The sequence below is a fragment of the Peromyscus californicus genome, unplaced genomic scaffold (genome assembly GCF_007827085.1).
Source record: "Peromyscus californicus insignis strain IS unplaced genomic scaffold, ASM782708v3 Scaffold_5__1_contigs__length_169319896, whole genome shotgun sequence".
Taxonomy (NCBI): domain Eukaryota; kingdom Metazoa; phylum Chordata; class Mammalia; order Rodentia; family Cricetidae; genus Peromyscus; species Peromyscus californicus.
Window position 1 is genome coordinate 117,927 of NW_026294573.1, and position 27,683 is coordinate 145,609.

Sequence of the window (27,683 nt, forward strand, 5' to 3'; positions counted from 1 at the left end):
TATATAGACCAGGCTGGCCTCAGACTCACAGAGATCTTCCTGCCTCTTCCTTTCAAGTTCTGGGATCAAAGGTGTGCACCACCATACCTGATTGAAACTCCTTTTTTTGTTTGTTTGTTTGGTTTGGTTTGGTTTTTTGTTTTGGGGGCATTTGCCTTTTGGGCAAGAGACTGTTCTTGCCTGGACTGCTTGACAAAATGTTATATAAACTGGACAAGCAGAACCCGTTGGAAGGTGACCACTGAACTTTGCAAGATGAAATGGTCCTTCAGGTTCCTGCTTTGCAGAAGAAGAATGCCAGACATTCTACAGGACACAGGAAAACATGACTGAGAGACTAGGCCTACAGGCTGAAGATGGATGCCCCAATGTTGCAGAGGAATTTTGGATGACTGTCCAGGTAGCCAGCTGTCTCTTTCAGTCTAGATTTTTGGAAGTTGCTTACAATGTTCTTCCTGTATACTTAGGTAATATTATATCCTCCTGGGGTCTTTGATGTAGTTGAAGACTAGATAGTTATAATTGTAATTTTCCTTGATTATGATAAAAGATAAATTAGATATGAAACTTTAGACTCACAAATACAGGATAGATAGAATATTTTCTTTAATTTTTCCAAATACAAATAGACTAGATATTATAACTGTAATTACTGCTTGATAACTGTTCTATTACATGTAATTTTACTATGTTAAAATTAAAACCTTCATTTTTGTTTAGACAGAAAAAGGGAAATGCTGAGGGATAATGCTTTTGTGCACTGGTTTAACAAAATGCTGATTGGCCAGTAGCCAGGCAGGAAGTATAGGCAGGGCAAGCAGACTAAAGGAATGCTGGGAAGAGGAAGAGCAGAGTCAGGAGATGCCAGTCAGCCATCCAGAAAGCAGCATGTAATGGCACACAGTAAAGCCACAGAACATGTGGCAACATATAGATTAACAAAAATGGGCTGAATTTAAGTATAAGAGCTAGTCAGTAATAAGCCTGAGCTAATGGCCAAGCAGTTACAATTAATATAAGCCTCTGTGTGTTTATTTGGGTCTGACCAGCTGCAGGTCCAGGAGGCACACAGGAAAAACTACACCACAAGGTGAGGCCTTGATCCAAGCAGGCCCTCACCTCCCCCTTCCCTTCTGTACTGAGCAGTTCCCACCTCCCACACTGACTTTTCTTTCAAGAAGATCTTCCACTTAGTTCCTTAGTACCATTGTCCCCCTTCCCTCAGGTCTGAAGGGTACAACACCTATTCCACATGGTACCTACCGTTCAGGATCACTGGCTCCAGCCCATAGAAATTCAGGAAGATGGAAAGCAGTAGGGCAAGCAGGGGTGACAAGTTGAGCAAAGACTTAGCAATTTCTCCCGGGTGTGTACAGTTCGTCACAAGAAGATCCAGAGATAGCCTATTGGAGGAGCTGGTAGATCAACCTGTAGTAGAGTTACTTGGCTTACTTCATGGTAGCCTGGATGCAGCTCCCATGTGGCTCACAAGATACTCTGCAGGCTGAACTTGTGATGGCAGCCATCCCCTTACACAAGGAAATCATAGCACTCAGTAGCAACTCTGAGGGCAGAAGAGGCACGAACAGTAGAATGGTGAATTTGTGAAGTGAGGGTGAGTTTCCAATGCATTCTAGCTTGGTGCCTCTTAGCCTCAGTAGCATCCAGATGCCATTGATCAGGATAACACAGAGAAGAACCCCAATCCTCTTCCACTAGGTGTGCAGCAAGTCCTTGACACCTCAAGAGTCTCTCTTGAGTCTAGGAATGAGGTGTCCTTGACAGGCTGTCATGCCAAGGACCCCTACCTGTGTTGCAGGTAGGGGAACTTAAGCTGGGTGAGGGGGAGCTCAACCTGGTTAGAAGCTGATATCTTTGTGCTTAACCATGAGAATAAAACAGAATCCAAATAGCCAAAATTGAGGTTTCAAGGCAGAAGAAGTCAACCCTCCCCCAAGTGCAGCACAACTTCACACAGATCACCTTCCAGGGTCTAGAGAAGAGTGAAAAAATTACTTTTTTTTTTTTTTTTAAAGACAGGTCTCACTGTGTATCTCTGGCTGGCCTGGAACTCCCTGACCTAAAACTCACTATGTAGACCAAGCTGACCTCAAAATCATATCTGCCTCTGCCTCCCAAGCATGTGCCACCATGTCCAGTAGTACCAGGGCTAAGGAGATGGTTAGTAAGAGTGCTTGTTCTACAAGCAAGGGGAACTGAATTCAAACTCCTAACACCTATGTAATAAGTCAGACATGGCCGGGCAGTGGTGGCGCACGCCTTTAATCCCAGCACTCGGGAGGCAGAGGCAGGCAGATCTCTGTGAGTTCAAGGCCAGCCTGGTCTCCAAAGCGAGTTCCAGGAAAGGCGCAAAGCTACACAGAGAAACCCTGTCTTGAAAAACCAAAAAAAAAAAAAAAAAAAAGTCAGACATTACTACACTGCCTGAAACCCCAGCCCGGGGATTGGGGGACAGGGATTGATATATTCTGAGAGCTCAAAGGCCAGACAGCCTAGCAAAGAGGACCACCTTTCAGTTCAATGAGAGATCCTGTCTTAAGGCAATAATCCAGAGAACCATAGAAGACATCCAATGTCTTACTCTGTCTTCTGTATGTGTGCCCATGGCTACATACTAGCACACTCACATGCATAACACACACACACACACACACACACACACACACACACACTTTTTTTTTTTTAATTAGGAAAAAAAACCTTTTCCCCAACCACCTTCCCTCACTGAGATACATTCTGCAAAGCTTGGTAACTGTCACCTTCCCGGCTGCCCCTCTTGGAGCACCTATTATATCTGAAGGGGTGTTGCAGACTCCACCACTGAACAAAGCAAAGCTAACCCTGGAGTACCAGGGGTACGTTCATACATGCCCAAGCTGGATGAAGGGCAGTCTTGCAGTGAGTGGGGCTTGAGAAATGAACTGGGTCAGGGCTGCTGGAACTAGGAAGTGGTACTACTGAACTCACCGTTCACAAGATGAAACAAAATAAAACCACAACACAACTCTGTAAATATTCTCTGGTACAGTCTAGGTGTCAAGCCTGCATGCAGCCCTAGGACAGACCACACTTCATCCCCACCACAACCTCCAGGATCAGTCATAGCCCTGAGGACCTGTTCCGAAAGCAACAGGAGGTTACCAGAGTTAGCAACGCGGAGAGGAGCTCCATGGAGTGACAGCAGCAGGGAGCCACGTGGGTACCTTAGGTGCCTCAGCTTCTGAGGCTGGAAACAGCGATGCAGCACTACGCCTGAGTTCTAGCTGGTGCAGGCAGGCCACCAGGTGGCCAAGTAAGTGGGGGCACACGCCCGCTGGGACACCCTCACAGCTAGCCAGGAAAAAGTTCATCTCAAAGAGGCACTTTTTCAAAACAGCCCAGTACTTGCCCAGGATCTCAGGGTCGGCGCAGTGCCGCTGCTGCAGCACCAAAAGCAGGAATCAGTTCTTGCGGTGGTGATCCTACACACCTCTCACCTCCACATAGTGTCACCCACACCCCACCTGTCACTGGGCCGTGTAGGATCTGAAGATGTCTCACGGTCATCTCCAGGATGTCAGCTGTCTCCAGTTTTGTGTGCTGGGAGCTCTGGAGACAGGAACACAGAATGGGTGGCAAGCCAGAAGTATCCTATACTCTGGGTCTTAGGATCTGAGGGCCACAGTAAGCCCTGTGAACTGGAGACCCTTCGAGTGCTTCATCCCAGTCCGGCTCACATCCTTCCCGTGCGCCTTCAGAATGATGGTTTGGAGCCGAACCAGACTCTCATTAATGCGTGCTAGCCGCCACTTCTCCATGACCAGCTTGGAAGACTGTTAGGTGGAGCAGCGGCTGAGTCTGGTGTTTCATTGTCCCTCTCTCAACCTTGCAGTTTTCGGATGCGTTGTCCGACTTGTCTGGGGTCCAGCTAGGGCTGGTCAGAGCTCCTGCGAGTGGTGAAGTGCTCGGCTTCCCTGAAACGTCCACCGGCAAAATGCACCAGGCGGTCTAGTGAGTGCAGAGTTGGTGCACTCCTACAAACTTGAACCTCGAGCCTGTGCATTGAGGGCTTTAAAAAAGCAGTGGAGCTGCGGGGCCTGTGAATCCTACTTGGCTTCAGTTCCCACACTCCTCTCAGCCAATGGGAGGGCCAGCCTTCGGCCTGGCCTGTGGGCCCGCCCCCTCTTGCTGTTATGTGCAGCTCCCCCCCCAAACACACCTCCCCATCCTCACCCTCAGGACCGGAGGCCAAAGTCCACTAGCATGAGGACAGAGCACCAAAAGGGGCCCTCTGGTTAGGGAATCGAAGTAGTGAGCCGGGTGGAGGCTTCTGGCTTATTTCCCTTTGGAGAGGAAGTACGGTGGATATGGGATGCAGTTCATAATCACCTCGTAGGAAATCCAGAAGGAAATTTCTCCAAAGGCTAAAAGACAGATTTTCAGGACTGCGAAGCCTGGACCCATTGTGTCTCCTCGAGGTCCCATCCAAGGCTCGAGCAGTTTCAAGTCTGCCCCTTGTCTGCTCAACTGAACACCATTTGCTCATGAGCCATGCAGTTTCCAACAAGGAGCCTGAAACACAGAGGCCTAGGAACAAACTTTGGTAGAAAGATGAAGCAACACCAGCCACTGAGACTAGTGGGGGGGGGGTCAGCTGGTCCACGTTAGCTATCTGATACTGCAGGGCAAGTGGAAGGACAACTTCATGCAACGTAAGGATAAAGATGTCTGTCAGTGGTGACAAACCAGATGGGATGATGTCATGGAGTTAATGATATATTCTGGATCAGCCCACTGGTAACTAAGTCCAGCAAAGAACTAAAAAAAAATGAGGACCAGCTGGGTATAGTTGCATGTGCCTTTAATCCCAGCTCTCAGGAGACAGAGGCAAGCAGATTTCTGTGAGTCCAAGGCCAGCCTGGTCTACAGAGTGAGTTGTAGGACAGCCGGAGCTACATGGTGAGTGACATACTGCCTCAAAACACACCCCCCCCCAAAAAAAAAAATTTAAAAATTTAAAATCTTTGTTTTTTTTTTTTTTCCAAAGGAGAACAAGAAAAACAGGGCCATTATTGTTTTCATGGTTGCTATTGTTTTTATTCTGAGTTACACTGCAGGGCATACAGATATTACAAAACTCGGGTTCTCAATCACAGAATAGCCTGGCAGCTGCCTGCATATATTCATTCAATGGTGGTGGCCTAAGACCACAGGGGGCTAGACACCCTACTTCTGTTTCAAATCTGTCTTAGCAAGCCACAGAAAGTAAGTGACTAGTTTGTTGGGTTAGAGAAAATGCCACTTCTATTTGGTGGTTCCAAAGCCTTCAACAATTGGTTCTTCAGAGAGAAGGAAACTTTCAAGAGGCCAGGTAGAGGGAATGACACTCCCAGAGTATTCTAGAAAGGGAACACAGTGAAGAAGAGAAGGAATGGAAGGGAAACTCTAGGGATTGCAGGACAGGGCCCTTGAGGAGCTTTTCTGGATAACAGAGTAAGCCAGCTGGTGCTGGGGGGAAAAAGTTTTCATCCACCTAGTGTGTGAGGTTGATGACTGGAAGGTGGCCTCTAACCAATGCCTGTTCCAAAATCCTTGAAAAAGACCATACCTAGGTACCTTCCCAGAAGCTATCTCTCTTTCTCTGAGGCCAATCCTAAGTCTGGTCCTAGTTTATACCTAAAAGAATTCTTCTCAGCTCTAGGAAGCCCTTTTATTATCCCAGTGCTGAACTATACCTCGAGAGCCACTCTTGCTAGGACTGGAGATGGGTGGCAAACAGATGTCTAACATGCCGACCCCCCCCCCCCCAACACACACACCCATGCCTTGGGTTGACAGCAAGGCTGGGCTGTCACATTCTCAGCTGTGGGCTTATGCTGAGCCTTAGGAAGGTGTCTATCTGGAATACCTCTGACCTCTGCCTCCTGCAGAGACCAGACAAGTGGGGGTGGGGTGGGGATATGCTGTGGGATGTGCTGTATGGCAAATGTGTTGCTCTGATTGGTCAATAAATAAAACACTGATTGGCCATTGGCTAGGCAGAAAGTATAGGCGGGACAAGGAGGAGAATAAAGTTGGGAAGTGGAAGGCTGAGTCAGAGAGACACTGCCAGCCGCCAAGATGACAAGCAGCATGTGAAGATGCTGGTAAGCCACGAGCCATGTGGCAAGGTATAGATTTATGAAAATGGATTAATTTAAGCTATAAGAACAGTTAGCAAGAAGCCTGCCACGGCCATACAGTTTGTAAGCAATATAAGTCTCTGTGTTTACTTGGTTGGGTCTGAGCGGCTGTGGGACTGGCGGGTGACAAAGATTTGTCCTGACTGTGGGCCAGGCAGGAAAACTCAAGCTACAGGGGGACATAGAAGAAAGAGGCCTCAGGAACCCCATCCCCTCTCTGGTTGCCAAACTGATGGTTAAAATTTACTTGTGAAATGGGTTGTCTTTGTTCATATAGTCATTAGAAAGAAAAGTAAGATCCTACTCCTTTAAAAATGTTTGATATTGGGCTGGGGAGATGACTATGTAGAAAATGATTGAAGAAGACACTCAACATTAATCTCTGACCTCCACATGTACAAGCACATATATTCATACATACATGCAAAATAAATACATGAACAATATTTATATATCCGATTCCTTCTTCTAGACTCCAAGGGTACCTGTACTCACATATGTGTAGCAGGAATCTTAACTGGTCTTATTAATAAAGAACAAACCCAGGGCCAGGTATTGGGGTGAATGCTGGAAGATCAGAGAAGCAGAGCAAGCCACAGCTTCCTCAACTCACCAATTCCTCAGCTGATCCTGTTTCCTCAGTCGGGATGGCTCTCAGCTGAACTGTGCTGCTCAAAAGCCTAAAAGCTTAACGAACTCTAGTTCCTGGTCCTCATGCCTTATATACCTTTCTGCCTCCTGCCATCACTTCCTGGGATTAAAGGCTCACTTCCTGGGATTAAAGGTATGAGTCACCATGCCTGGCTGTTGCCAGTATGGCTTTAAACTTACAGAGATCCAGATGGATCTCTGCCTCCAGAAGGCTAGCATTAAAGGCGTGTGCTACCACTGCCTAACCTCTATGTTTAATATTATGGCTGTTCTGTTCTCTGACCCCAGATAAGTTTATTAGGGTGCACAATATTTTGGGGAACACAATATCACCACACATATGCACATACAAACCCCCACCCCATATCCACATAATTAAAAATAAACCTTAAAAAAATCTGAGGACTAAGTATATAACTCAGTTGTTCAAGTACTTACTTAGCATGCATGAAGTTCTGGGTTCCATCCCCAGCAGTGCAGAAATCAGCACAGATAATACATGACTGTAATCTCAGAATTTGGGCAGGAAAGACAGGAGGATCAGTTTAAGGCCAGTTTCATAGTGAGTTTGAAGCCAGCATGGACTGCACAGCAAGACTATCTCAAAAACAAACCCATCTGACTCAATCAATGCCTCTTTATGTAAGCAATAAGGTCTTAATAAACCCTTCTAGGATAGAAATACTTCCTACTAGCCGGGTGGTGGTGGTGGCTGCAGCACATGCCTTTAATCCCAGCACTCAGGAGGCAGATCTCTGTGAGTTTGAGGCCGGCCTGGTCTACAGAGCAAGTTCCAGGACACCCAGGGCAACATAGAGAAACCCTGTCTGAAAACAACAACAAAAACAACAAAATGCTTCCCATAACCCCTACCTCCTGCCCAATAACTATTGTCCTAAACTAATAACTGTCTTTGGGCAGTTCTGATTGCCATTACTTTGTGCAACTTCTGAATTAATTATTGTGACTTTTTCCAAGATAACTAATTTCCAAGTTGATAAATGAAAAATAAGTTTCCTATTATTAGTTCCTGTTATGCCTTCTACATGCCTTGTAAAGGACCTGAAATGCTGAATATTTAGAGAGTTTCAGAGTACACAGGCCTCATTGTGGCCTTGACCCCCGAGAGCCAGTCTCTTTCCTTCCCAGCTAGTTTCTTTTCATTCAGTTTTGTTTTTCCCACTCATTGAATGTATGCCTTGGGAAAAAGAAACTGAAACAGAAGGCAGCTCTGACTTCTGGAGACTCCGCCTCTTGACACCCACAGCTCACACACTTAAGAGAGAGGACCCAGCCTCTGGCTGTGAGAGAGAGCAGCTAGAAGCTGAGACAAGCAAACTCCTCAGTTCCTGCAGGGGACCTAGTGCTAAAGCCTACAGCCATGGTGAGTCCAATTTGGGGCAGAGGCAGATGGATTCCATTCTAGCTGACTTTCCTCCATTCTTTGATAGGGTCTTCCAGATGCAGAATTGTCACAGTGTGGAAACAGAATACAGCTGCTCAAAGATCACTACTAGGGAGGGACTAGGTTCCTTGTTTGCTCAGCTACCAGTCCTAGATCCCTTAGGGCTGGACCCAGAAGGATATCTTGGTGGGTGAACTGAAACAACATGATGGTTGTAGGAGGCTGGCCCTCTAGAACTGTATCATCCCCATACCTGGATGGTCTCCTTTGATGGAGGAGAGGGTGGGGGTGGGGTATGGGAACTGGTCCTATGACCAGTGCTTTGGATGGAGTAACTCCCAGTAACGGTGCCAGAAGAGTCTCTAAACTAATAGTTCTCACCTGTGGATCGAGACCCCAATTGGGGTCAAACAGCCCTTTCACAGGAATTGCATATCAGAGATCCTGCATATCAGATATTCACACTACGACTCATAACAGTAGCAAAATTAGTTATGAAGCAGCAAGGAAAATAATTTTGTGGTTGGGGGTCACCACACCATGAGAACTGTTTTAAAGGGTCACAGCGTTAGAAAGGTTGAGAACCACTGCTAAACCCATGTGATGCCTGCAGACCCGGGACCTGAAGGTGAAGATGCTGGGGGGTGAAGAGTTCCTGGTGTCCCTGACTAACTCCATGACGGTGTCAGAACTGAAGAGGCAGATTGCCCAGAAGACTGGTGTGCCAGCTTTCCAGCACCGCCTGGTCCACCCAAGTGGTGAGAAGCTACAAGAGGGCGTTACCCTCATCAGCCAGGGCCTGTGCCCTGGCAGTACAGTCATGCTGATGGTACAGAATTGTAACAACCCTCTGAACATCCTGGTGAGGAATGAAAGGGGCCGCAGCAGTATCTATGAAGTCCGGCTGACACAGACGGTGGCAGAGCTTAAGAGGCAGGTGTCCCAGCAGGAGCAAGTACAGGAAGACCAATTTTGGCTGAGCTTTGAGGGAAGGCACATGGAAGACAAACAGCCACTGGGGGAGTATGGCCTAACGCCCCAGTGCACAGTGTTCATGAATTTGCACCTGCGGGGGGGGGGGGGGGGGGGGGATGATATGCTATGCCTAAGGCCTCTATCCAGAGCCAATGTTGGTAATAAAAGGGTGATCCAATGAAAAGTTCTGCCTCCTGTCTGCTTGTCAGAAATGTCCATCTGTTGCCTTCTCTTCTACATCTCTACTGAGGTCAGGTGAAAGAATCCAGGTCCTTCTATTGTGATAAGGCCTTGGGTTGCCAAGTTAAGGGACAGGATTTCACAGAGCCTAGTGAGAGAATTCCCCTTTGAAATCCTTTGGTAACTCACTTCTAGAGAAAGAAATTTTTTTTTTCTGGGACCCAGTTCTGAGCCTCATCCAGCCCCTCAACAACTGGTCCCCATCTCTATATCTGACTCAGGGACAGGTCAAGGTAGGTCCTACCAGTAACAGGATGAGGCTCCTAATGGGACCAGTTGCTTACCAGATCCTTTGGAAATAGTGAAGGAATGTTCTTGGACCTGCCTGGGTGGGCTGTGGAGGGTGGTGTATTCTTCTGTGGGTGTTCCTAGTCTCACCTACACTAGTCCTCAGAAGGGCAGGACAGGGCCTCTCTACTCACATCAGTCAGTTGCTGTTTAGGACATGGTGGTTAGCAAATACACCTCATCAGAGCTATAAAGAGGCCATTATTGGCAGGTAAGGGGGCACCTGGAATTGGGGGCTCACCTGTCCACAAAGGAAATCATATCGCAGATAGGAGGCACCCAATTTGGAAAAGCTTCATCCCCTTCCTGCCTGATATTTCTTTCTCTTATCTTTTCCTCCTGTATGTACTTACTAAGGCTTTGAGGCAGCCTAAGGCACAAGCAAGTCAGGACAAGTACCTCAATGGCCCTGGGGGCCTTACACTTCAACCTTTAGACCTTTAAAGAGAATTTGAGTGGAGATTCAGAAGCCCCCATTTCTGGTTGGTGTTCTTGTGCATATCTGGGTAAGGTGACCCTAGATCTAGCAATGCTGGTGTCCACTGTGTAGATGTGACCTCAAACCTTCACGGACCACCCCCCTCCCTGAAGCCTGCCAGGGTCCTGGTGGTAGAGTCTTTCTCAGGAGGAAGAGCTTCTGCCACCCACACTTTACTCTAGCTTCTGGTTCAAAGGCACAGCAACCCTGGTCTTGTGAAAAGAAAGCAGTCTTTTCTTTTTTTCTTCAACCTTCTGCAGATCCAGCGTTCCCTGAGCCTCAGTTTATACCCTGTACCTAGCCAGGCCAAGTTGGAGATGTGCTAGTCCACAGACGGGGAGGGGAAGGAAGCGGGGTCGTGGTAGGTTCCGCAGCAAGACAAGAGAAGGTAGCCATAGGCCGACAAGGGGCATCCCATTGCCCTACCCAGCCAGAGGGCAGGTAGGCGGGTCTGAGCGCAATTCAGACCAGTCACCGCGGAAAGGCCACCGGCAGGGGGCGTAGCGCTACTGGGCCGCCTTAGACCCTACGGTGGGCCCCGTACTGGTGCGGGAGCTCGGTGAGCAATCCCGCTGTGGGGCCGACTCAAGGGCAACCGGAGGTCCAGCTCCGGTAGTCTTTCCTACTCAGAAAGCCCTGCCGCTCCCGGCGCCCCGGCACGTCGCTCCTAGATTATATATTAACCTGATTTCAGCTGCATTTCCTGGTGGGTGGGCAGTTTGGGCGGACGGGGGAGGGGCGCCTGGCGCCCCACCTTCCCCTCCCCCAAGGCGGCCCGCCACCCACCCGGCCGGGGCCCCAGCCTCAACTCGGCGCCGCAGTCTCCGGGCTTTGTTCCCTGCCCGCGCGGGTCGTAGGGAGAGGAGGCGGGCTGAGCTCCCAGGGGGAGGGGCGGCGTTGCTCAGTTCCCGCCCCTGGCCCGCCCCCACGCCGTCCGCCCTCCCACCTCCTCCGCTGCGGTCCAGTTCTGTCCTGCCCCCTGAACGGTCCATCCCGCGCGCTCTCCCGGCCGCCTTCCGCCGTCCTAGGCTGCGCCATGGCCAGCCTGCGGCTGTGTTGCCCGGCCCCGCTGCTACCACTGCTGCTGCTCTTGGTGGTGGCCGAGCGCACCCTGCCCGGCGCCAGCGGGACGTGCCCGGAGCGCGCCCTGGAGCGGCGCGAGGAGGAGGCGAATGTGGTGCTCACCGGCACGGTGGAGGAGATCCTCAACGTGGACCCGGTGCAGCACACGTACTCGTGCAAGGTGGGCCCCGGCAAGACCCCACGAGACCCCAGCCCTCTGGAATCCCAGCCGGGGGCCCTTTCCCCGTGGTTCCCAGCCCGGAGGCCCGCCCTTCGCGTGCCGGCCGCCCTGCTGGGACCCCGGCCCCAAGCCGTGGGAACGAGACCGGAACGCTTCTGTAACCCCAGCTCGAGCTCCCTTGGCGACCGCCAAGCTTGCGGGTGGGGCACCAGGTCCCGGAAAACTCTGCAGCTCAGGGCGAAAGTTACTGCGGGGCCGCTGTGGTTCTTCTCACGGTGCCCAGGCCCTAGTTGCAGTAGTGGCTGCCCCCCCTCCACCCTTGTCCAAAGCCCCTCTCGTTGGAAACAAGTGTACACCCTCGCCAAAGGAAAGGAATAGAGTTTGGGGAGGTGTGAAGTGGGGATGGACTCAGACTGTGATGAGGCCTCTACCAGGGCGAGAAGGGGTGGTCCGCAGAGAGGAATGGGTGCGTAGTCTAAGCCACAAGTCCGAGGAACCTGCGTAAGGTGCTGCAATGACTGGGTTTCGGTGGAGCAAGAGCAGAGAGATGGGCCATGGTTGAGTCTCCCGTGCACAGGGAGCAGGGGCAGGTGCTCCGTTCTGGGAGAACTGGGTTTCTCTTACAATACAGTAGAAGAGTCAGCTCTGCTTCAACTAAAGCTGGATTTGAGAGCACCTTGGAATAGGTATAGTGGGTACCCTCAGAACCTTTGCTGGTTCTCCTAGCCCCTTAAATCACTTAACTGGAAATAGGATCGTTCTTGCTCTTTGGGGATGGGAAGGACGGTGACTTCTTTCAGAGTAGCGTGTCTTCATGGGTTCCCCCGGCTGGGCCCCCTCCTCTCACTGCCAAGGCACTTTGCCAAGTCCCTGCAGGATTTTCCCGACTTCCTCCCCGCTGATCCTGGGTGTGGCTGGGGTGGGGGAGGTGTGAAAACTGTGAGTTCCCCCACCCTGTTTGGAATATCTCCCTCAATAGTTTACTGCAGGGGGTGGGGGTGGGTGGGGGGGATGAGGAGGCAGGTAAATGAGGTTCTTCAAGTCCTGTAGGTACTGCAGTTCTGAGGTGCCTAACAGGAGCTAGGCAGGTGGACAAACTGCCCATTGTCTTTTTGCTCCCTCCATTCCAAAAGCCTAAACCCCCAGAGCACCTGAAGAAGGGGTGCTAGAACTCCTTTCCAAAAAGTGTCTGGGCTCCTGACTTGTCCTGTGGGTGCTGCAGGCTACATCCTCCAGCCATGTCTGTCAGAGGGGTGCCCTCAGGGCCCCAAAGGAGAAGGTAGAGGGTGGGGCCGACTTGCATTGCCCAAACTTGACTTTGTGGTTCAGAGCTGCCTTGGCTGTACAGACTCAGGCAGACTGGGGAGCAAAGAAGTGGGTCTTTACTTCCTGGGGGAGGTATCAGCCCACACACAGGGTTGTGAAGATCCCAGCTGGGATCTTGCTCTTAAGTCCCTTCATCTGAAGTGTCTGGTCCTGAGTGGTAGTGAGCTAGAGGGTCTAGAATGTTGGCACTGCATGCCAGATAAGCCCTGACTGAGATGGACCCTTGTAGTTGGACTTGGGCTGGTTAGACCTAGGGTGGGAGTATGGTTAGGTGGTATGCCTTCTTATGTGTCATCCCCTATCCAGTAGGTGTCTACTTCCCTGCAGCATTTGCTGAGAGGCTGAGTCACAGAACTTTGAACATCTCTGCCCAAGGCTGGAGTCCACTGTGGACACTGGCTTGAGCAAGTGAGAACAGAGGAGGGGATAGGGCCCAGGTATCCAGTCTGGCACCCTATCCCTGTAGGACCAATACACTTTTACCTTCATGTCCACTCAGGTTCGAGTGTGGCGGTACTTGAAAGGCAAAGATGTGGTGGCCCAGGAGAGTTTGTTGGAAGGTGGCAACAAGGTGGTGATTGGTGGCTTCGGAGACCCCCTAATCTGTGACAACCAGGTGTCCACTGGAGACACTAGAATCTTTTTTGTGAACCCAGCACCACCCTACCTGTGGCCAGCCCACAAGAATGAACTGATGCTCAACTCCAGCCTTATGCGGATCACTTTGCGGAACCTGGAAGAGGTGGAGTTCTGTGTAGAAGGTGCGTGCATGGTGAGGGTATTCCTTTGAGGGCCAGTGCCTTGCTGATAGTAACAGAAATTTTATGGGATCTGAGGGAGGGGACAGGCTACAGAGGAGAGTTTGCCATGGGGCAGGAGAGTAACCATCCTGCTACCTACCTATGATGCAACATTATTGCTCCTGGCTACATCTCTAGCTACACAGATTAGACACCCTCACCTCTTATATTAGCTGTCTTTGGTCTTGGAGCCATAAATAAGCTGCTGCCCTGGCTAGAGACAGGTATCTCTGTTCTCTCTCCCTTTCCCTCAGCACTCACATTCCCCTTTGAAAGGCACTTTGCTATGGAACAAGCTGGGACCCACCTGTCTTATCCTTACAGAAGTCCAAACATCTGTCTTGATCCATACATTTGAGTACACACCTGTGGCTAGGCACAGGGGTTTGGACAGTGGGGGACTGGCCTGTGTGTTCCAGAGGCCCACAGTTTGTAAAGAACAGCTCTGTGGGATTGGGCTGCCATCCTCTAGAAGGTAACCATTCAGGTCTCCCCTCTTTCCTCCTCAGGACAGCCCCATTTGGTGACTGAGACTTTTGAGGGGAAATGTGGTAAAGAATGCTTTTTTCTCTCGCTGCTGCTACTACATCCTGTCTGTTCCCTCATGGCTGGCTGGAAAGGGATGTAGGGCTGGGGACAGAAACTTCCTTCTCAGAGCAGTGGCAAGGGTTATGACTTCTAGTCCTCTGATGTGATGTGTTTGCCAGCCCTGAAGACTTCTCTCCTGTCTTTCTGCTTTGATGCTAGCTGGGCTTTTGAGGGGTGTCTCTAGAACCCTGTCTGCATGCTGACCTTGAGTGTAGGAGGGTCAGGTCCAGAATGTAAACTCTGTGGCCTCTCAGCCAGATATGGTCAGCTCCTGGGTTCTTGCCATGGGGAACCTATCTGGACAAGAACCAGAGATTCTAGCACTGCTATGGAAGTTTGTGCTTTGGAAAATTGGGGGGCAGGAAAGGCAGGGGAGAATGTATATGTGAGGCCAAAGATAGATAGATAGATATGTCAACTTGGGGTTGAGTAGGGGGCTGAGAAGGATCAAGATCAAGAGGGTGAATCATTAATAGCTGGGTGGATCTAGTAGTCTGAGGGTCCATGACTCAGTAACTGAGGACTTCTGAGATCAGAGGTCATGGTAGGGAGTGACAGGACAAGATTTATCATCTCACCAAAGCCAGCTAGGCCCACACTACACTCTGGCTTTGGTTCGGTAGAGCCCAATTTGGAGCAGTACAGCTAGGAAGAAGAATCATGGAAAGAAGGCCTCCCTTCCTGTGCACTTGTATATGGCTGACCCTTAGGGATACTTAGTTCTGAAGACTCAAAGACCAGCATTTTACCAGAGGAGAGTCCAGGAGTAGCTCACTCGCTCTCTCTCTCTCTCTCTCTCTCTCTCTCTGTATTGAGGGGGGCAGATATGGGACTAAAGACTCATAGATAGAGCCAAGGAGGCTGAAGAGATGTTTTAAGGTATGTAGAAGGTGGGGTGGGGCAGAACAAGGAGCCGGGGCGCCACTGTAAGAAGCTTGAAGAAATGGTGTCTTGGATCTGTTTTGGAAGCAGACCAGAGTACAGTGGGTAAATTGGGTTCTAAGGCAAGGTCAGAACATCCAAGGAGCCATTAGGGCTTAGGATCTAGGATGGAAATGAAATATCTTCTTGCCCACCCCTCCAAAGCTGGGTCTATTTCCTGACCTGTAGGTGATGAGGCTTTTGAGCCTCATCCTAGGTCCTCACACTTGGAAACAAGCCCATCCCTCTAATCTGATTTCCCAATCTGACTCCAGGTCCCCTACACCTATACCACACCACACTGGGAACTGGGTGAAATCTGGGCTACTTCTGACCTCTTGTTCACTCTTGGAACACCCCCAGCCAGCCAGCACCTCCCCCACCCCCCAGAAAGGCTCCTCTGGTCCTCTGCCTGGGAAGCCACATTCCTGGCATAACTGGGGCAGGTATGTGCCCCTCCCTTTGCATCACCTTTGGGCAAGAGTGGCTGCTGCTCCTTCTGGAAAGGGACTTCTCACTCTGACAAAGCTTTGTCAAGGAAATGGAGAATCCTCTTCACTGCCAATTAAGGGTGCAGAGCATAGGCCCACCACTGTCTTCACCCTGTCTCTAGAGAAGATTGGATTGGCACCTCCCTGAAGCCCCCAGGAGAGACACAGCCTGGCTGGGGACCTGCACTTCCCTACTAAAAATCAGGAGCAGAGAAAGAAGTGTTGTCTGTTCAGCCAGCACCTGGCACAAGGAAGGACAGGGCAGGGGGCCCAGGTTGAGTGAGCCTGGCACCTGACCAGCCTGGCCTTTCTCAATTCTGAAGCTGGGGTCTTGGTGACTCCCTTGTTCTGGGCTGGCCAGATTGGTTCTGCCCTTTGTCTCTGGTAGGTCAGCTATCCAGAGCTTTCAGGAAGATAGAGTAGAAGAGCTCTAGGTCTCAAGGTGGTGGATAGGAGCAGCCTGACCCACTAAGGCTGGCTTCTGGTACTGGGGTTGCCTAGGATATTGTGACGGTTCCTAGACAGTTGGGAGGACTGCCTTCCAGGCTAGGCTTAGACTCCCATTGCCATTTTCTTTCCCCTCACCTCCCCCACATTCCTTCTGCTGAGGGGGGAGGTGGCTCTCCCTTTGGACTTCAGGTTCTCTACCACTCTACAACCCCACCCACAGTCCTATGAGGGCCCCTCCCCCAGGCATGTCCAGGCTGGAGGCTGCTAGAGCTGGAGGCTACTGGCTGTCCCCACTGCTTTTTGCCCAGAGAGAAGGGCCTGCCCAGGTAAGGAAGGGCCTCCTCTTTTCCATGTCAGGGAGTTCTAGTAAGAAGTTGGCTGCAGGAATGGACTTGTCTCATCTTTGGGCTCACTGAGGCAGCCTTGCGGGGTGGGCTTTGCTTGCTGGAATCAATGAATGCTTCTAGGTGGGTGACAGGCAGGATACTATTAGTTCTGTGGAGATGGCCTCCCATTGGGCAGGCAGTAGGCAAGATGGAGCTAGTGGAAGTAACTTTTGGCTTTTTCCAGACCCATCCTGCTCTCCCATCCCTACCCAGAGAAGATGCCCCCCATCACCCCTGTCAATTAGAAATGGGGAGGGATGTTTTGAAACCACTTCTGTTACTTGGATCTTTCTGGACAAAGCAAATTCTGTTTCCACCCGCTTGAGCCCTCATAGCAATCCTGTGGACATGAGATCCCCATTGCAGACCAGACGAACTGGGACACCTAGACACTGACCCAGGTCTAAGGCTACTCTTAACCCAATTCAGATCTGTAGTTACTCGTTAGTTCCTACAAGCTACAGTAGGATAGTATAGGGTGGAGTTACTAGAGAGTAGGTCAAGGACCACAGGTTCAGGAGGGTCCTGTATCACTGATTGATAAGGACCCTCTATTGTTTCCTAGGCCTGGTTGCTATGCACAAGAGGCAGAAGTCACAAAAGGGTAGAAAACTGCTAACTTTTTTCTCCTCCTGTGATTCTCAGGTCAGCTGTTTACCTCAGAGTGGAGATAGAGCACTAAACCATTGATGCCCTGGTGGGTTGGACTAGGGGCTACCACAACAGTTGTCATAGTAATCCTGCTCATTTGGGGCAGTTACCAGCTAGAAGAAGAGGGCTCTATGCCCCCTATACCTCCTGGGGTTCAGGAGTAGGCCATGTGTGACCCATGTTGGAAGCCGGGAGAGCTGATAAGGTCAGTGGTGGAGGACTGGGGATCAAGGGATCTCACCCCTCCCACCCTCAGCACAGATCCTGAGAATTTCCTCTGAGGAAGGTCCCCTGCAGGGACAATTAACCAGGGAATAGAGATGGCCCCTCCCTGGCCTGGAGGCAGGGAAGAGAGGGAGGCTCTGTCTTCACAGACTGGGCTGTTTCCAGCTGTGTGAACTTTATATAGATATGTATGCCTAGGCCTGCAATTGGGGGGAGGCGTAGTTGTCACTATCTTGGTTTTTCTGGGTTTATGTCTAAGTGGTCAGGTCCTGGTTGTTGACCTCACGTGTATGTGAATCTCAGCATCTGTTTGCTATTGGTTCTATTGGGTCCAGTTGTGCTGGAGGGCCAGGGTCACCTTTTGTGAGCTCTGCCTCTAGGAGTGACTGAGGTGTATTGAAAACATTTAAAATGAGGGATGTGTTTGGTGAGCTGCTGTGAGGACAGGAGACCAGGGAATTTAGTCACTGACCTTTACAAGCCTGTCAGACCCTGAGGCTGACGCAACCCCCTTCCTCCCCTTCCTCCCCTCTGCCCTTTATCTGTTGCTAGCCCGAGGTAAGTTGGTAAGTTTGAGAGTGCCCTTGACCACCACATCCTAGATCCCAGAAAATGTAGGCTAGCATTATGCCAGTGCAGGCCCCTGTACCCACAAGTGAGGTTCCAGCACATATGGAAGAACAGAGCACAAACACCGTATTGGTAGAACGGTTGAGATACCTGTCTCCTACTCTGGAAAGGAAGCCATCAGGTATAAGTGGCTTGTGGTGGCTTCCATCACTAAATCCATCAGTTCCTTCTTGCACATGTACAATCACCATTCTACAACCATTCCCTGCAGGGTTCATGGGGCATCTGCTGTTGCTGGTACCCTCAACAGAGTCCTGCTGGTAGTTTTAGTGGCTTTCCAAGGAGCAGTGAGTTGAGATAAAGGTGAATGAAAGGAATAGTAGGTGGTTGCTGCTACCTGGGAAAGAGTAGATAAGATGCTGTGAGTGTGAGGAAAGGAGAGTACTATTCTCCAACAGCCTGTCCCCTGGCTGCGAGAGCAAGCTAATCCCTTTCTGGGCTGGCCTTCCTACCTATCTGCTAATCCCAAGTAGGAATCTGCTGATTCTGCAGTAGGAAAGTTCTTCCTTGCTTGCCCCAGCCTCCTTCCTCTCTGGATCTGTCTCTGTTCCTCCTTCTTGCACCTCTAGTCCTCTGTCCCCCCTACTGCCTTTCCTTCTCATCCTAATAACTGGCTGCCCACCACCTCCATGAAGCCCTCTGGAACCATTGGGCCATAGGACCCCTGCTGTGTTTACCTCTCTCTCCTGTATCTGATATCTCTAACCTAACTCAGCACAGCTGGAGTATTAAGCAGGGATACCAAGGTCTCCTGACTCACCAAGCACTCACTGATCACATGTGGATGTCACCTAGCTCCTTCCTTTTCCTCCTGGAGATAAGTAGGGACTGGCAAAGCTGGGTTTGGGTAAACCTAAGAACAAGAGGGATAGCATAAATGTCCCTATCTTCACTGTCTTTTCATCAATCAGTACCTGCTCAGCTGGCTGCTCTTGATCATTCTGGAAAATGCCCAGGTCCATGTTGGAGTTCCCCAAATCTGAAAGGTTGAGGATCTGCATTAAAGACTCTGACCCTGTGACAGCTGTGGCCCCACTCATCACTTGGTCAATGTGCAGATTTCACTTCACCCTCTGACCTTCATTTGAAACTGCCATGATGTCTTCTGGAAGCCAGACAGACACACTTAACTTCTTAGAGAGGTATAAACGAGTTGATAGTTTGTCAGAACAGTCCCAGGTTGAGGAGCCTAGCCAGCCAAGGAATGGAGAAGGGGCAATCTGGCAGCATATTGGCTACCCTAAAAGACATCCCTATAGTATCCCAAACTAATCCAACCACTCTGCAGAGCAGGATAGCTGTCCAGGTGGGTGGGTGGGTGGGTACAGATCTGACCTAGGCCTGGAGGCCCCCTCATGCTGGCAATTGACCAGGGCTGAGTGCCTCTGTCCTGCTACGAAGTGCCTATTGTCCTCTGAGGTGAGGAGGGAAGAGAGAAAAGGCAAGGTACAGTTTGAGGCCAGACACCGGAGGTGTAGGATGGTACTGCCCTGCCCCCACCATGGCAGCCAGAACTGAGTCCATCCAGTACCTCTATTAACCTGAGCGATGCATGCCTAGAAATCCCCACCACCAAAGAGAGCAGGTGAGCCTCACCCTGGCCTGACCAGAGGTCAGAGGGTGGGGCATGTCTACTTGCTGGGTGAGACCTATGCATTGGGAAATGAGTGTGTGCTGAGTGTCCAGATAGGCAGCTTTTTCCATGGACTCCTCTCAGTCATCGAACCCCTAACTCTTTACCTTCTTTTCTAAGGGAGTTGAAGGCTGTCTAGAAAGGGAGAAGGACTCTGTACCCTCTCCAGGCCCCATCCTCCAATCTCCTCTGGTCCTGAGAAGTACCAGAGCATAGGGCCACACCTATTATGCCTGGGAATGAGGGACAAGCTTTGTGCTACACAAAGAATGTCTAGTGTGTATGTTGGCAGGTGGGGGATGCAATTCCTGCAAGCTTGAGTGACTGCTGGAAAGTAGGAGTACTTAGTGTCTTGGCTCATATATGTGGTTGCATGTTGGTAGGGTGTGAGCCCAGAGCGGTAAGCCTGGATCAGCATCCTGTTCATTCCTGGGCATGAGCCTGCTGGGCAGTCTAGGCTGAATGATTTTGTCTAAAGATCCCAAAATAACTCCAGTAGCCTGTGCTCCCCTCCCCCAACTGGCCTAAAGCCTCAAAGGCTCTTTGTTTTTTGAAGGCATCCTGCCCCTGCAGGGGGCTCAGACACTGACTGGGTTTTGGTGGGGCCAGGCTGCCTGCCTAGTTCCCTTTCCCATGGCTAGGCCCAATAGACCTCAAGCCCCATTCCAGTGTTGCCCAGGACTGACAAGAACCCCATATGAGCACTGAAAAAATTATTGAGACCTCTTCAGTGGCTCCTCTCAGGGTTTCTGCTTGGTGAAAGGGGGTAAGCAAAGGCTATGGCAAATTTCCCAAGATCACTTGAGGCTTCTTCTGCTAGCTTTTGCCTGGGGTTTCTACTACTAGTGGGACCCAGCCCTCCAAGACCCTGGTTCCTGCGCTTCCTGTAGAGATCACACAGGGACATTCCAGGGCTGAAACAACATATCCAATAGTACCGTGTGGCCTGCTGGGTACTTGTTCTCTGGCACTTTCTATGGGGCAGCGAAGCAAACAGATATATGAGCGGTGCTGCACTCTCCAATTGTAAGTTCTCTTGACTTTCTAGGAGCTAAGAACTCAGACCCTGTTTCTGGTACTGGGGGAGCTAGCATCACAGAAACTACCTCTGTGTCACTGGCAGTGCCAAGGTCCAGTAGGAGGCATTCAGGGCCAGAGCTCCCCTGAGGAAAAGGTGAGGCCATCTAGAAGTGGAGTTTCCCAGTAGTTAGATCTGATGCTGTCCTAGACTGCATGCATAGGTCTCATAAACCCAGCTTTATTTCAGAGTTTTCTGCAAGATTTCATTAGAAGATTTGAGTTTGGGGCCACAAAAGATGGAAAACCTCTTATCATGAGTGGCGAATGAATGACCCAGCAGGAGGATTGCATTTTGTGCCTGGCCAGACGATGGAAAGGCTTGGAAACAGAGAAGATATGGTGTTATCAACTGGGGTAGAGAAATTGTCTGACATCAAAAGGCACTGGGGGTGCCAAGTGTCTGACCAGAGGGGTCTTAGAGAGGTTTCAACTGTAGATAATATGGAAGTGGAGCCATTTCCAGTCAACATGCAGTGAATGTAGGGTCTTAGTGCCCCAAGCAGGGTTGGTTGAAGGATGGAATAGAGGAGCTCCACAGACAGGCCAAGGGCTCCTGGTATACAGAGATGTGGTTTTCTCAAGATGAACTGAGATGAGGTTTGAAAGTAGCCATAGTTAGCTGAAAAATGGGGCCTGCTGACAACAGATGCAGAAGCCTGACTAGAGTCTTGAAGTGTGGATACCATGTACCTGTTAGTATAACCCAAGTTGTGTAGTATGGGGGCTGTTAGTGTGATTTCAGCTGAGATGAACACTTAGCAGGAGGGTGGCTGTGTCAAGTGGGGATAGTGCAGAACCTGCATACTCCCCAAGCTGTGGACAGCTGGGGAATCTTTCCTCATAGAACCTAGGTGGGCTGTGCCTCTATCCCAAACCCTTTGCCCCAAATGGTCCTGTTGGAGTCTGCAAAGTAGCTTGGGGGTGGGGGTATGCTCTAGAGTCAGGCTCTAGGGATGGCCAGAATTCAACAGCTATTTGCATGGGCTTATTTGCATGTTTTCTCATTGCTGGGGAGTTGAGTGAATGGGTAGCTTAAGATGTTATATTCAATTACAAGGGGAAAGGTAGGTGGGATGATTTCTGAACTCATCACCTCATCCACCTGAGCACCTTACATGCTACTTGGGGACCCCCGCCTCGATGCCAAGGCAGAGCCTACAGGACCAGAAACAGCAGGCACTGGCATACTGCATGCATAAGCACAAGCAGACCAAATCCCAGAACTCAGTCCTTCCTACTTATGGTGTGACTCTCAGCCAGGCATTAAGAGTGATAAGGGAGGACTGACTCTACCCACACAGCAACCTCAGCCTCACTTGGCTGCCTCCTGCCCAGCTTCCTTAATAGCTTTCATGGGGTGGGGGCCAAGCAATTGCCTCCTCTCCAGGCCCAGCCTCTGCTCCCCTATGGAAACACTTAGCCCACTCCTACTTCTCCCCTGTTCTCCAATTTCCAGACCCATTGCCCTCCCATCACTTGTCCCTCCCTTGGTCCCTGTCCTCTTACCAGCACCAACCCTCCCCAAGCTTCTATCTCTACCCCGAGGTGCTCTGTCCCTTTTGTACATTTTGCATCCTGGTCTTAATCCACCCCAGCCTCTTTGCTCCCAACTGCGACTCCCTGTGGACGCTAGAGTCCCCAGAGACATCTTCCTTTGTCTCTGCTCACCGCCCCCGCCCCCTTGGATTCCCTCGCCCCTCACTCACTGCCCCAGCCCAGCGAGGACAAGAAGAGCTGCACTGCCTGCCGCCGCTGTTGCTGTTGCTGCCGCCGCCGCCGCCGCTGCCACTGCCACTGGAGGTGGGCAGGCGCCTCCGTGATTCTTTATTCTCTCTCCAAAGCCAAGCCCGTTGCTCCTCCCGCTGCTGCCATCGTGCTCCCGCCTCTGCTAGGCAGGAGCAGACAGGCCCTGCACCGGCGCCCCTGGTCTCTGGGGCCTTCCCTGCATTTCAGACTCCAGGAGCTACAGAGGACAGCACTGGCTAGTGGGCGGAAGAATTGTAGCCAACAGGGGTTGCCTTGGTTCTCCATCATCGTTTGCCTGCTTCTGAGCTCACATTTGGGATTTCTACTTGGAGAGAATTCTGCTTATCTCCCACCATGATCCTGGAGGGCTGGGGAGGGCCTGGTGCTCCCCCAGCCATAACTGGCTAAACTTTGAGATCACAGCTGCCATCTGCTGCTCCAGGGTACCCAGCATGGGGGGAGTAGCTCCGAAGAGGCCCAAGGGCACTCCATAAGAACCCCCACATCCAAGAAGTGGGATAGAGCTGTATCATGCCTCCTCTGCCACTGGAACACAGGCCCAGGCAGCAGCCTGGTGCCTCCTTGCTGGTTCGGTACTTTATGATCCCCTGCAACATCTGCTTGATCCTGTTGGCTACTTCCACGCTGGGCTTTGCGGTGCTGCTTTTCCTCAGCAACTGTACGTGGCTGCTGGGTGTACCCTTGTTCTGCTCAGTGAACCCCTCGTCTCAGTTATCAAGGGTTTCAGGGCAGACAGGGTCATATCAAATCCAGGGGTTGTTGTAGATGGGGCACCTTTTCCTTCTGGTTATTGGATAGGTCACACTAAATTCCTGGGCTTCTTAAACCTATTCTTAGGCTTCTAATGGTACAGACCTTCAACCTGAGCTGCAGAAAACTCTGTGGGAATTGGCAAGGGTAGGTATATCAGTGCTGCGATTGGGAGCAGGGGCAAGAGATGGACTTATCCAGAGAAAGCAGGTGGCTGTGAAGTTCAAGAGGCAGAGAAAGACCAGGGCCTCCTCTGTCTGTTCTGCATTGGCCAGTGACCTTCCCAGCCTTGCTGATTATAACTGGAGCCTTGAGGAGTGGTTGTGAGTGGGCAATATACATGCTCAAAGGAACCTAACTTTTTCCCCCCTTCTAGACAAACCTGGAACCCACTTCACAGCAGCGCCTCCTATGCCTCCTGATGGTGAGTGGCGGTGGTTGGGGCGGGTGGTTGGCACACTGAAAATGGGGGTGAAAATGGACAGGGTTACTAGGATTAGGACTGTTTTGTAGTGTGTACACCAGGTGTATTTGGAGTAGGAAACTGGGCAAGGGAGCCTGGATCCCTTCCAGGGAGTCCACAGGGGCCTTTAGGTGCTGGTCAATATTCTGAGCAGGACCAGTCTTAGAACCTACAAATTGAGAGATGACGTCAGAGGATTTGTGTGAGGTTTGGATGGAGCACTGAAGTCAGTCTGTTTGTGGAGGGATTCCTTTTCTTTGTCTTTTTCCCTATTCAGGAAAGGGTGGGGCTGGAAACAGACAGAAGGGAAAGTGGATTGGGTAATGGGGGAGGGCTCAATAAAGCTAGTGACAGCTGTTTGAGGGCTAGAGGGCCTAGGTCTGACCCTGGGGTGGGGGAGGGAGCAAATGATGGAAGGGGCAGGCTGACCTTTTTTATGGCATTGTGGGCTGGGGCCAGCTCTCCCAGAGGGGCTGCTAGTGTGTAGGCTTCTGTAACTAAGTTAATGATAAAGAGGCGAGGAACTGACCAGTGTTAGAAAAAAAAAAAAAAAAAAAGCAGAGACTAGTAGGAATAGACTGTGTCTCAGCTAGCCCAGCCTGGCTCCTTACAGCAAGAGGGGTCCTTGGTACCTACTACCCCATCAACTCTGCTGCCTGGGCACCTGACTAGTTTTGTAGAAATCATATGTCTTGTGTTATCTTACGTGTGGCAGAGCCATGGTTTCTGGGGTTTTTGGTTTGGGGTCAAGGGTTGAGACAGGGTCTCTATATAGCACTCGCTGTCCTAGGATTTACTATGTAGATCAGGCTAGCCTCAAACTCACAGAGGTCCTCCTGCCTATGCCTCTCAAGTGCTGGGATTAAAGGCGCATGCCACCATGCCCAGCTATGGTTTCTGTTTTGACCAGGATATGGGTTGTGGGGACTTCAGGAAATCCTAAGATTGAGGTTGTGGGTGTCATTATGAGAATCAACCCTGTTGTTTTCTTTCTAGGAAGCAGCCCTGGGTTATATACATAGTCGGGGTTATTTCCTGGGTCTTTGGGGTAGAGGAAAGTATCCTGGCACTGATAAGGCCTCCCTCCTTCTGTTCTAAACTAGGAAGTCAGGGTTAAGATAGGACTCTCTGGGGGCCTCAGCAGTCTGTAAAATCAGGGAGTTTCCTTGGGAATGGGGAGCCCAGACACCCAAAAGTGGGAACTTGATTCAGATGCAGGATATCAGAGGGTCTCTCCTACCTTTTGATGGTCAAATGGGGAAAGAAAGGTCGTCTGTAACCAACTGCCCTTTATTCCCTGAGTCTATAATGTTAACAAGCTGGCAGTGTGTTTTTTGACACACTTGGCCAATAGGCTTTTGGTCCCAAGGACCACTATTGGGCAGTGTTGGGGTATAGTGGGAATGGAGGCTGGTAGTGAGTGATAGGTGCTTCTGACCTAACCTGGGCTCTGGTTTTATGGCCCTAAGTCTTGATCCCTGACACCAGTGTCCTTCCTGAGCAGCTGCTCCCCCAAGATCTGAAAGGTCCTTTTAGAGTCCCAAGCCCAGACTGGGTTGTGGTAAGGTGAGGCTATGTCACCAGGTGCCTCTACCTGGGAAGTTATTATCAAGGCAGTAGGATACCACTGTATGCTCTATGACCTTCACTATTACTAGAGTTGCAGAGACTATTGACTGAGCTGATGGATGAGTAAGCAATATGCCTGTTGGGATGGGAAGCGGAAGGAGTGACTCTCACTTCTCCACATTTTTAAAAAAGGGACTAAATCACTCCCAGTGAGGTGGGCTATTAGTAGGTGGAATGTGCCCTTCAGTATGGTGCATGAGGTTGGGGCTGAGTGTTTACAGACTAGGGGCAAGAGGCCTAGAGCTGTCTACATTCAAGGTAGGCTCAGGAGGGAAGGATCTTCCTTCTTGGTAATTTCAGCTTCTTCTGAAACCCCCAAAACTGCCAGATGTCTTCTTTCCTTTATACACACTGCATTTCCCACAATTGTACATGCAGGCCCCTTATTAATATCCAGCACTTGCTTTGTATACTTTAGACATAGGCCATGGCTCATGGGCAACCATCTCCAACCTACCAAAGACTAGTAAAGAAGTTAAATATATTCTCTACCACCATGGTAGATATAAAAAGTACAGGACGCCTCCAACATCATATGGAAAGATTGCCTGTGTAGGAAGCTAGGAGACCATGGAGACACAAGTCATAGGGAAGGCAGGCAGAGGTTCCTATGATTTTACCCTTCCCTGGTAGAGGCAAGACTACACAAACAAGGGAGGCTGGGTAGCACATTGCTATGGCTGTCCATATGTACCCTGTCCTCCTCAGAGATATCCAAGACTGCTTCTGGTTAATTTCTGAGCATGATATGAGGTGGTGACAATTACACCCAATTAAACACTTAGTAGATCTAGGTAGCTGTAGCTCTTAAAAGGCCTGCCCACCTCATGGTTTATCTCCTCAGAGGGTTTCAGCCCCAATGCTGTGCTTAGGAAGGCTTCCCCAATGGGTATCTGAACTTTGAATGTACCAGTGTCCACTTTACTTGTGGGATTAGTGAACAACACCTGGCCCTTCCCCTGAGCTAGTTAGGCTGCTGAAGAGGTTCAGCAACAATGCGTGGGCTGGACATTTGCAACACAGAGACTACAATGTTAGAAAACTCTTGTGTGAATGGGTGTGTGGGGCTGCATATAGGAGGCAGTTGCACTGGGACAAGACTCAGGACTTGAATGAGGACATTTTCTGAAGTAAGGGCCCAGAAGGACAAAAGGGAGGTACCTGTGTGATCCCAGAGAGACCTGTGCCACTGCCAACTTGAGTCTGGGTGGGAAGTATTAAAGGATTATAAATGGGAGAAACTATGGGGGCCTTGGAAGGTGAGGGGAGTAAACAGAGAAAAGAGTTTGAGGGAGAAAAGAGTAGAAACAGTACAGATTGGGGCAGGGCAGGACATTGTACTTGTGCAGATGAAAAAGACCTATTAGAGAGGTGGTGGGGAAGGAGCAATGAAAGAAGAAAAAGGTGTATGTGGAAGGAGATTCCAGACTCCTAGTAGTACATAGTGCCCATTAGACCCTGAGGAAAGTGAAAGAGGTTGGGGGTTCTCAGAAGGTTGTGGAGGTGGTCCTTACTGGGAGGTAGCAGGAGTCAGCTGGAGACAGAAGCAACCCTCAAGAAAGAAACCTAAGATGAGGTTAGTCTGAGTTTTGTGAAGTGAAAACAGTCAGATGTAACACCCATAGCCAGCTTCCTTCATTCACACCTCTCAATCTCCTCAAGTTAGCAGTGGCAAGGCTCTCTGAGATTTCATAGACACCTCAGTATATGTCCTCACCCAGATCCTTCAAGGTCCTTCCAGCTCAACCTCAGGAACCCACCCACACTGGAGCTGAGCACTGAGGCTTATTTGGGTGAAGCTAAGGTATTCATAGCTGGGACCCTTCCGCTGTGTGTCAGAGTCCATGGAGGTGTGCTGGGAGTGAATGCTTTGTCCTATTATCGGGACATGAACTCTCTGCAGTGGTGGAGTATAAGGTGAGGGAAGCTGCTCTTCCATAAGGGAAGGTTCCAGGAGCCTTTCAGAGTGGGGTTGAGCATGTGCATTGATGACAATCAGTTGTAGGATGTAGGTGCTTATGTGTTTGAGGTGAGCTCAGTCATGTGAATACTTAAATATGGATCTTCCTATGAGATTTGGGCACAAAAAGAATGTGATGCAAAGACTCATGGGTGTGTGCACCTAGGAACGATTCCTGGCCAACCTGCTTCTGAATACCCTTCCTCTGGTCTAAACTCAGTATGCAGGGGAATGTTATGTGGCTTTGGTGCTATATGTGAACCCAGTGTTGAGGATCCAAGCCAGGCCTCCTGTGTGTGCAAGAAGAATGTCTGCCCTGCTACTGTGGCTCCTGTGTGTGGTTCGGATGCCTCTACCTATAGCAACGAGTGTGAGCTACAGCGTGCACAGTGCAACCAGCAACGGCGCATCCGCCTACTTCGCCACGGACCATGTGGTAAGTGAGTATGGGCTGTGTGTGTTGTGGGGTTG

The 27,683-nt window shown here is 50.4% G+C and overlaps 3 protein-coding genes across 16 annotated transcripts in view; 2 read left to right on the top strand and 1 right to left on the bottom strand.

The window, feature by feature from the left end:
* Perm1 (PPARGC1 and ESRR induced regulator, muscle 1) overlaps positions 1–22,454 on the bottom strand; it is a 51,303-nt gene extending 28,849 nt beyond the window's left edge. Inside the window, exons 1-2 of one of the 5 annotated variants that reach the window (XR_008213729.1) lie at positions 22,350–22,454; positions 1,264–1,564 (exon numbers count right to left, since the gene is read on the bottom strand). The gene's annotated coding sequence lies outside the window, so the exon portion shown is untranslated. Of the gene's footprint in view, positions 1–1,263; positions 1,565–3,162; positions 4,128–18,020; positions 18,133–22,349 lie in introns of those variants that run through there. The other 4 variants (XR_008213730.1, XR_008213728.1, XM_052716668.1 and 1 more) reach the window with 4 other exon arrangements.
* Positions 7,876–11,066, top strand: Isg15 (ISG15 ubiquitin like modifier). The gene is made up of 2 exons (XM_052716676.1): positions 7,876–8,217; positions 8,852–11,066. Exons 1-2 carry the CDS (start codon positions 8,215–8,217, stop codon positions 9,392–9,394), a joined length of 546 nt encoding a protein of 181 aa, XP_052572636.1. The 5' UTR covers positions 7,876–8,214; the 3' UTR covers positions 9,395–11,066.
* The window catches only part of Agrn (agrin), a 32,814-nt gene continuing 16,304 nt past the window's right edge, over positions 11,174–27,683 (top strand). For 7 of the 10 annotated variants that reach the window (XM_052716657.1, XM_052716661.1, XM_052716659.1 and 4 more), the window contains exons 1-4: positions 11,174–11,462; positions 13,288–13,549; positions 23,537–23,584; positions 27,433–27,648. In XM_052716657.1, the coding sequence (XP_052572617.1) occupies positions 11,256–11,462; positions 13,288–13,549; positions 23,537–23,584; positions 27,433–27,648 (733 nt within the window). In that variant the 5' untranslated portion in view covers positions 11,174–11,255. Of the gene's footprint in view, positions 11,463–13,287; positions 13,550–22,525; positions 23,069–23,536; positions 23,585–27,432; positions 27,649–27,683 lie in introns of those variants that run through there. The other 3 variants (XM_052716662.1, XM_052716664.1, XM_052716665.1) reach the window with 3 other exon arrangements.